At 45.1% G+C, this 9,866-nt stretch overlaps 1 protein-coding gene and 1 pseudogene across 1 annotated transcript; both read left to right on the top strand.

Moving 5' to 3' along the window:
* The first annotated feature begins 993 nt into the window (after positions 1-993).
* On the top strand, positions 994-6,339 carry LOC128302431 (coiled-coil domain-containing protein 39). Its single transcript, XM_053039253.1, has 6 exons — positions 994-1,108; positions 2,677-2,796; positions 4,209-4,428; positions 4,500-4,736; positions 4,810-5,658; positions 5,724-6,339. Exons 2-6 carry the CDS (start codon positions 2,705-2,707, stop codon positions 5,955-5,957), a joined length of 1,632 nt encoding a protein of 543 aa, XP_052895213.1. The 5' UTR covers positions 994-1,108; positions 2,677-2,704; the 3' UTR covers positions 5,958-6,339.
* An 828-nt stretch (positions 6,340-7,167) lies between these two features.
* Positions 7,168-9,046, top strand: LOC128300201 (fatty acid hydroxylase domain-containing protein 2-like; annotated as a pseudogene).
* The last annotated feature ends 820 nt before the right edge of the window (positions 9,047-9,866 follow it).

The raw sequence follows: 9,866 nt of genomic DNA, 5'->3' as shown, positions 1-9,866 counted from the left end.
TATCGCCCCGATTCAATGGATGTGTTCTCCAGAATCGATTACGGCAATGATGTTGCACACAAAAGGATTACACTGCACATACATCTTCCTCACAGCCCACCAATCGGTCTTTCTTCAGCTCGTCACTGCAGCAAGAGGCAACCACATGTGCGTCCCTTTCCCGAAAGATGCAGATGCATCCGTGCGATGTGCAGCAGGGATATAGAATTTGTGAAAACGCACCAAGCCAAGGGAGGGTTTTATGTAAACAAAACTCATCTATGCGGGTCAGGCGAACCACAAACGTTGGCGTAAAGCTACTCCGGCACCCGTTGCATCCGGGTCGTACTTAGGAACTTCGTTCGTATAGCCTCATTAATAGCCTGCAAGTAGTTCGGTCGTGAGAAGACGGTAGAACATCACGTTCTAGCAGCAATTAACTCGTGTTACAGTGCATTACAAAGCACTTGCCGTTAAAGAATGCCCAATAAACGACATTTGTTTAAGGGTTTTAGGCAAAAAGTTATTTTAATTGAAAAATAATAATCACTTAAGCTTATAATATGCGAACAACATTCAACAACAACTCATTCCACACAAGTTCCCAATTCATTAACTTATCCTTTTTGGGCGTCACGCACTGTAGTTGCATCTTGAAACTCCCAGCATCCCCTTTCCGCTTTCCATCTTGATTTTCCAACGCAGGCACACACATGCGACGCAGAGATCAAACAGCAAATGGACATTCGCTGTCTCTTTCACGCTTCCTGCCCTTCCCATTCCCACATATGTGTTCCCACCGCCGTTGCAAACCAACCCCCTGGAACAGTTTTTCACTTACACCGGAGAAAGAGAGAACCATTCGCATTCGTGGAAGATCATCGCGCACAAAGAGCCGCGGGAAGTCTCGCCGACGATCCATTACGATCCTTCATTCATTCGGTTGCCGTTTTCCGTGGAGATCGTTTGAACTTCTTGGTGAGCAGCCTTTGCCAGTGAAACCAGTGTTGTGTTGTGAGATTTTGGTGTGAGATATATCATCCAGTATTAACAAGTGAAGTAAGGATCTTCCTCATCTGAAGACGTCAAAGAAACGATCACTTGGCAGGAGTGCTCTTGGCTTTGAAAGGTTTTTATACTCTTCTCAAACATTTACTAGCTTTAAAAGTGATAAATCTTCGAATGGAAAGTATCAAGGAAATTCGATCCGGGGTCGCCTTCAGCTGCACAAGGAGTTCCAGCTTTTCCCACTTACCACCGCGTGTGCATGTGTGTACCCGTTCGAGTGCAGTTTCAGCTTGAGCAGGGGGTCAAATATTAACCAGAAACATTGGAAAAACGAAACAGGCAGACAGTTGATGTTGTGGCCATTCCGGTTTCCAGAGCCTCGAATCGCTCGAAAGAAACTCGTGTAGACAAGTGGGAACTGTTCAAATTATCAATGAACCGATCGGAAGCGGTTTGGGGGCAATTGAACACCATATGCCCGTGTTGTTGGGGAATGTTTATGAGTATGGAATCAAATTTTAGCCGCCAAACGCGTGCATGCCGTGGCATGATCATTAATAGATTTATTTATGGGATCAAGTGCCTTTTACTCCGGACTCTTTTTTCTTCCCACTCCGTGGGCCGAGCGTAAACGGTTTGGCAGATTCGTGGAACGACGAATCGGTTAAACAAACCGTCAATCGATTATCAGCTAGAACGGTCGAGGCAAACGAGCAAGAAACCATCGGCAAGATAGAGCGTGTACCATCGGTGGCAGTAAGAACCAAATCATACGGAGGTCAAAGTGACGAACTTTCGTTCAACAAGCGCCGATCGTAGATTTATGTACACCTTGACTGTGAGAGTTTCGCATGCGAGTGAGGATGGCTTTCATTCCACTTAACAAGCTTAGGAGAATGAATTGATACTACGTAGAGGGTGCCTACCCTAGCCGACTGCAATCAGATGTGTTGTCAATGGCTTCGAGACTGATAGCGACACTAGACGGACTGAACTGAACAAAAAAAAAACAACATTCCCAGATCGATTGCGAATGTTGAATAATTTAAAATCAATTTATCATCATTCGTACAGAAACTAATAACGAATAAAACTAACACGGGAAGGAAACACAAACCACCCGGCCTGGAGTCGGCTGCAATTATCAACAAGGAAACTGATGGAATGATCTGTCGCCCGGCCTGTTTGTTTGCTAACCAGCGGGGACACCGATCGTTGTGTCTGTGTAAAGCCACGTATTGTTGATGTTAATGTTGCGTGCTATTTGTATACATTTCCTGGAGTATGTTTTAAACTGTTGTACCAGACGGGACATCGCAGTCTGGAACTATTAATTAGCAAAGGAAAGATCTCCAATAAATGAAAAGTTCCGAAGAAGCCACGATCGCTGATCGTTCAAGTACAACACTCTAAAGTGAACAGAACCTTCAATGTTCCATTCTCTACAATGTTGAATGCGGCCTACACTCGCCAGATTGTTTGCCTCCCCCCACACGAATAAGACTGATTTTATCGAAGCAATCCCTTCACACCAGCACCAGATGACATGCATTAAGTGCCTTCAAACACACCATCTTATTGTACAATCCAATTCGAAGGGATAATAACTCTACGCATATTAAAAAAAGAGTCTTTAATGGAAATGAAATTGCTTTTACGCTCTTCGCTTCTTGCTTTCTTCATTTACAGCACGTTTTGCAGTATTGTTAACCGCACGATGACGACTCAGTTCTGTTGGCTGATCTTGTTGGCCATATCCACCCTATCGTACCGTGCGGCCGGTGCCGCACATCCTGCCACGGAAGTTACGTAAGTACATAGACCTTATGGCGCGTTTTCTCGTTATATACACACACAAAACACCCCAAGTCAGGCTTGGAGTCAATTTTGGCAAACGCTTGCGGCAAGACAGCCGAACGAAACATCAAGAACTCACCAAAGAGAGAATGTCAGCAAAGTCAGAATGCTAACGACCCGATTCCCTTTTTGGCCCTGGTACGGTTCAAACAATCAACCGCACTGTGCGTTCAGGGTTGCCGAACCGGCAAAAGGGTCTCGAATGTCTTGCGCGAGCGTTTGACCCCGCGAGTTAACTGGCAAACTCCCCGTTTTCACTATCACCCGAATGGCAATGAACCCGAAAGATAGAATAACCTCCGACAAGTGCCGTCCTCCACAGTGCGGCACCGAAGAAAGTCTAGGCGCTGGTGAGCGAACGGGCTTGTGGATCGATAACGAAACGCAACCATCAGCCATTTGTTACCATAATTGATCATAATTGGAGGGACTTAACCCCGAAAAACGGGGGAAACCGTCATGGTTCCGCTACCCGGACGGGCATCCCGCGACTGATCACCGCGACACCAACTACCATTGGAAGGAGAGCGATCGTGCTGCAGGGTGTGGGGAGGTTTATGGGTTTCTGCGCGTACCGTAGCGATCATCTTTCGTACGGAACCCGTGCATCAAGATGAGCCGATGCATCTGGCGAAACACGGGGCATCTGGAGACGATGCATCGGACGTACGTGGCGGTACCTTTCTATTTGCATTTGCATGCTTCACGCCTTGATTGACTGTTTTGCCACAATTTTCACGCGCATCTGCGTGATGCATTGCTGCAAGATACAATGCGACGCCTGATGCATGGTTTACGGCAACCCTTTTGGAAGATCCGAGGTCGCCAATGGTCCGACGCTGGCTATATTTACTGCACTGATTTACGTCTGCTGCGCTGTTTAACGCGGGGTTTGGGGCATGTTGGATGTGGTTTTCGAAGGTCTTGGGGTCTCTTTGTTCCGTCTGCATTAAGTGCAGGATTGGTTGCGCACATGCCAACCGTTGTAAACAGGAAGGCGATCGTTTGGTATTCGCTTTTCGCTATTTTATCTGTCGATCACAAAACCGTGCGGTCAGCTCTGGATTAAATATTTGGACACATTTCCCAGATAATCGTGGGTAGTATCTCATTTTTAGAGAATTTGTAAATGATTCTACATGATGCATTGTTTAGAGGAAGCGTTAACTATCTGACTGTTTGTTTATCACGTACTGAATATTGCATTCCATGCCAGTCACATTAAACTGACTGCATCAGCTCGTTGTTTATTCGCGAAATGCAGCAATCGCTCCCATTCTCTAGACAACGTTTATTTACAACAAAATATTGTGAAAGTAAACGATTGCAGCGTTTATTACTCTACTATCACTCAAAACCAACAGCAATCAGGAGATCCGTGATGCCATCCTGTCGCTGGTACACTCCTACAACACGCTGGACAACAAGCTAGAGCGCCACGAGCAGCGTGAACGTGCCCATGCCGAGCAGGTGAAGAAGAGTCTTATCACGGTGCAGAAGAATCTGCGTGGGTTGGATCCGCTTCCGGGCATGATTAGCCGTTTGGAGAGTCGTACCGCAGACATTGAGACGGCTCTGCTGCAGGTACATACCATTGACACCCGCATCGTATGTCATCGCATTTCAACGTTTCCATTCACTTTGTTCCTGTCCAGCAAGGAGATCAAATCAAGACATTCACCCAACAGCAAGCGAAGGTTGGCGAATCTCTGGAGGGCATTCTGAAATGGTTGACTGAGAATGCTCAGGTTTTGGAGACACGTGCGGGTAATGGGGCAGCACGGGATGACGATGACGAGAGTGTGGCAAGCAAGTTGGATGAGGTAGCGGGAACTGTTCGGGAATTGCGCCGCGAGTTGGCCGAGCTGAAGAGTGATCGTGATGCTACTGAGGTAACATACATTGCAGTTCACTACCATTTCCTATTGAGACGATATCTTAACCTAAACTCTGGGCCTTTTCCAGGACGTCAATCGTCAGTTGCTGAAAGAAACGGAAAAGCTGGTCAACTCGAAGCTTTCCTCAGCGGACGAGATCATATCGAAGATGGAAGAGAAGCTGTCTCAGTTCTATCTGACCAGTCCGATGATTGCGACACAGAACGTAGAATTCGAGGAAAAGGTACTGCGACAGCTGGATAGTTTGAGCAATGCTGCCGGAGGATCGGCCAGCAACTCCCTTGCCATGGAACCATCGGCTATGCCCGATAAGCAGTTCATCCAAGGTCTGGTTAACGAAACACTCGAAGCAATCAACGATATGCGACTGGAGGTGTTGACTGCATCCGACAAGAGCTTCACCAAGACAGCAACTCGCATCAAGGAAAATAACGAGGTGCTGCAGTCATCCGTCGACGAGATATTGAAGACGCTGACGGAGGAGCTAACGACAGCTGAAGCGTTCCATAACACAGCCAAGGAACAGTTTAACTCGATGAACGAAACCATGACGCGGTTGTCAGGGTTCTTGTACACGGCCGGTGAAAACATTCTGGATGCGAAGCGCGGTATCGACTACGGTATAATGCAGATCACGCGCGACGTTGGGGACATGATCAAGACCAACACGGGTAGCCTTAACAAAACCGTTTCGAACCGTTTCGATGAGATCGGCGCTACGATACTGGACAATCACAACGGAGCGCTCACCAACCTGAGCTCGAAAATTGAAACGGAGATCAGTCAGGTATGGCGTCAGATTGGAATCATGTACCAGGAGATCTCGTCTAGCAAGCAGGCACTCGACCGTCTCCAAGAACAAACGGAAACATACGTCAATGGTACGCTCAACACAATGGACAGCATGGAGGGCAAGGTAGGAGAGCGACGCTCATATTACCAACTAGTTTGCAGCTTATTAACTTCTATCGTTACTTCTAGGTTTCACTTATTACCAACCGCATGACAGAGGTGGACTCGAACTTAAATTACCTCCTCGGACGCCTCTCGATGGTGACGCAGGAGTTCAATCAGATAAAGCTTGGCCTCGGTAAAGCGCTGGACGAGATTAAGGGCAGCTTCACGGAGGTACACAACCGCGTCAGAGGTCCCGGACCACACCGAATCTCCTCCGAGGAAGTCGTCGATGATTTGGGCAATGAAACCACCAAGTAAGCGCGGTACACAGCTCAACCCCTTTTCGTTCGATTGGGAAGTATTTTTTAGTAAAACCAAATAGAAAGCAACACAAAACCATGCATTAAAGCCTACTCGCAGATGGCGTGGTTGCGTGGTTGTCCGCTGATCGAATGTGTTAGCATGTAGGCTTGTAGTAGTAAGATAAATTTTTTATAGAACAATTTCTTGAGACACATTGCGGCTGGCTAGAGCAATGAGGTGAATTGACCCTTTTTTTGTTGTATGAATTTACTTACTAGGTTTTTAGAGACTATCGACTGTACCCGTTGTGCTTAACGATGAGAGAGAGAGAGATATAGAGAGAGGATGTATAATCCAATTGTATTGCCGATATTGATACACAATAAAGCGTCGAAACCTTACTCGTAAAAGTTTTAACTGTACGGAAAAATGTGCTGGGATAGAAAGAATAATTTACGCAATCGTTCTTGTTCACCATTTCATTAACGAACTATTCGAAATGAATGTCGACTTGAGTTTCATAAAATCGACATAAATTGAGTGAAGCGCCTGCGAGTATGCAATGGGCATGCATTCAGTGGCAGCGGGTATGCAATGCGCAATACACATAGATTGATCCCTTTTCATATCCAGATTGTATGTACGTTTAGAACGTTTTAGTTTATGTGATTTTGTGATAGAAAATGAAGAATATTAACACAAATCGAAATTCTTCAAACAGATAAAATGAAAACTTTGTTATAACCTTTCAAGAAAAGATATAACGCATTTGGCAAACAATGTTGACAATCCACTTAAAATCGCTTGCACCTGAGAAAGGCGCCGAGTAGTGCCTAGTCAGTCAGTGTTCCTTCGGCGAACGATAGCAACAACGTCCATCGGATGCAATCCTCAGGAACAGTTGGCTGGCGAAGGAAATGGATTTTTAATTATTCACCAACGCTCTCACTGTCGTCCGGGGAACGTTTGCTTGCACAGTTGCAATTGACTGTGGCGTTAGCAGTTGAATCAAGTTGGCCCGGAGATGGAAGCGTCAGCGTGAAAGCTATTCCAATCATCTGCTGCGGCTGGCAAGAACTACACGATTTTTCGCAGAACAATACGGCCGACCCTCTTTAGAGACCCATTTTTAAATGATGAAAAGTTGATAAACCAATGCACAGTGGAAAAAAGGAGGAAAAACATTCAACGAGTAAAAAGTTGCTTGTTATGCGAGGGGGAAAAAATGCATGGGGATACGGTTAAGATGGACAAGTGCAGGGTGGAAGTGAGCACTTGAAATGAATTGAAGATGTCCTTTGCAGTGCACACGTAACTGGTGTTGTGGGAGATTCGCCTTAGTTCGACGAACCAGCGCACTTTTGCTTGGTAGTGGAATAATAATATTGGCAATGTTTTTGTAAAAGGGAAAAGAACATAATTACGAGCAGGTTTTTCGTGCTTAAAGCTCTTCTGAATGATGAAACCGATCTGGTGTTAGATCTATCGCGTAATCTTTTAAGGGCGACACGTGAGCGTAATCCAAGATCATACGGTTTAGCGTGATCTCGGATCATACGGAAAGCATCTTTCATCTCGCTTCAACTTTCCGTCGGCTGGTGCTGACGGAATTCCATACAAACCAGCTGTTTTCAGATTTCCGATACCAAGAGAGCATGTATTAGCAGGAGGTAACATGTATGTCCATTCAGCGTGCATATTTTGTTGCTTGGGTTATCATTACGCATACCATCAAACTCATGAGCACCATCGCGTGTGTAAGTGAGATGAAGTGAGATGAGATGTTGATGGTATGCGTAGTGATGGCCTAGGCCATCTTGATTTCTACTCCATTGTGTAAATTTTCGCACCGACAATGTTTGTTTTTCGGCAAACAACGGGTTGCTCTGCGTACGAATAACTGCAATAAGTTCTTTTTTCTTCATCCCGGACTTGTACGTTACGCACGATAAGCGATCCTTGTAGCCAACGAAAAAGCGTATCGTTCACCGTGGATCAAAGCTGGAAAAAGGAGAATTACACGAAGCTGAAACGTTCTTCCGGACAACTCGGGCCTGTGGTATTGTGCCCACGTCCGTGGCGATCAGGGACAGCGGTGGTATCCTTGCTGCATTAGGTAAGAAACGATCTGCTGCAGCGAACCAACTTTCGAGACTTTTAGGTGATAACATCCCGCAAGCCGTATGTGAAAGTTCTGTTCCACAATCAATCATCAACAGGCCGGCGTTTTTGCGTAGATACAAAACGCAACCCGGTAAAAATGAACCGATAGAATCGCACGATCTGCGGCGGGTGATGAAGACAATCTTGTGCAATCAAACGGTGATTGGTGTCCCGATAACGTTTGCTGGCTACTATAGAACAATCCGTGATTCGGTGCCTAACGTACGCACGCTACCCTCGGTGGGTGTGATCTTGCGCGATCTGGTCGTGTGTGTCTTCTTTGCAGAGATTGGATTTTACTACGTGCACCGATTCTTGCACCTCAAGCCACTGTACAAACTGGTCGATAAAAAGCACCACGAATGGACGGCACCGTCTGCTTGGACCGCTATGTACTGCCATCCGATCGAGCACATCATCAGCAACATGATCCCGCCAATGATCGGCATACAGCTCATGAAGGCGCACATCTTCACCACTGCCATCTGGTTTCCGTTGGTAATCTTTAACACGATTCGAGATCATTGTGGCTACCATTTGCCGTTCTTTCCCTGCTCCGATTGTACCACGATTATCATCACGCGAAGTATGAAACAATCAAGCAAAACTGCTGTATGAGGGATATTCTTGCACAGCTTTATATGAATGTTTGTTGTATGTTTACAGATTTGGTTTGGTCAGATCTCGATTGGTTGCACGGGACGGACACAAAGTTCCGGAAGTCAAAGAAGCACCAACGTCATCGTACACTTTGGGGCATCAAATCGGCCCGAGAGTTGTATCCGGATAGTTAATCCGAAGCCACCTGTTTGCCATCCAAAGCTTACGAGTGAGGGTGGTAAGGAATACCTCGTCCTAAAACATCCATCGTTCTTTCGTCTTTCTAGCTGTTCTATTTAATTATAAACTCATGTATTCAATAAAAACGTTTGGGCACTCTTCAACCAATATGAAGAATTCAAGGAAACATAGAAACAATTCGGCATTTTACTTGAACCTTTTCTCTATTCATTTGCTAAACGTTGATAATAAACTCATTACCGATTTTATTTCCGATTTTTTGGTGTATACATTGTAATTTTCAACAAGCGGTAAGTATTTAATTTTGATTTATTTTAAACTTTACCACATAAGTTTTCAACCATCATACCCGGGTATTACATACATTTTGTATGGAGCATGACGTTCCTATTCTGCTTCTTTTCTTATTGTATTTATTTTCGAGTCAAATTCAATGGATTTAAAATTTAAAAAGGAATCGTTAGTTTTATCATAACATAAAAAACATAATGAATTAATCAAATAGATTTTAGATATGCAAAATATACAAATCAGCTGTTTTCATATTTCTGTGAGAGCGATCGCCAGCGCAAGTGAGATGGATGAAATGGGAAGTCTCCCTCATCTCTCGCTCTAAATTTCCGTCGGCTGGATCGACATTTCTATACAAAACCAGCTGTTTTCAGATTTTCGATACCAAGAGAGCATGTATTAGCGGGAGGTAACATTTATTCCCCTCCAGCGTGCATATTTTGTCACTTGGGCCATCACTACGCATACCATCAAACTCATCTCACTTCATCTCACTTACACTAGCGATGGTGCTCACGAGTTTGATGGTATGCGTAATGATGGCCCATTTAACAAAATACATGCACGCTGCAGGGGAATTGATGTTACCTCTATGGCTTGGATGCTCTCTTGGTGTCAGAAATCTGAAAATCGCTGGTTTGTATGGGATTTCGTACGGGAGAGTTTGAA

This window comes from Anopheles moucheti, chromosome 3 (assembly GCF_943734755.1).
Source record: "Anopheles moucheti chromosome 3, idAnoMoucSN_F20_07, whole genome shotgun sequence".
Lineage (NCBI taxonomy): Eukaryota > Metazoa > Arthropoda > Insecta > Diptera > Culicidae > Anopheles > Anopheles moucheti.
The sequence above is the reverse complement of the archived record's forward strand: the minus strand, read 5'-3'. Positions and strand labels throughout refer to the sequence as shown.

What these genes read in the sequence shown, in the direction of transcription:
- LOC128302431 (XM_053039253.1), top strand. Translation starts at nt 2,705, where the DNA reads ATGACGACTCAGTTCTGTTGGCTGATCTTGTTGGCCATATCCACCCTA. An exon ending in GTGATCGTGATGCTACTGAG is followed by an intron (nt 4,737 to 4,809) that starts GTAACATACATT and finishes GGCCTTTTCCAG; the next exon opens with GACGTCAATCGTCAGTTGCT. An exon ending in TGGACAGCATGGAGGGCAAG is followed by an intron (nt 5,659 to 5,723) that starts GTAGGAGAGCGA and finishes CGTTACTTCTAG; the next exon opens with GTTTCACTTATTACCAACCG.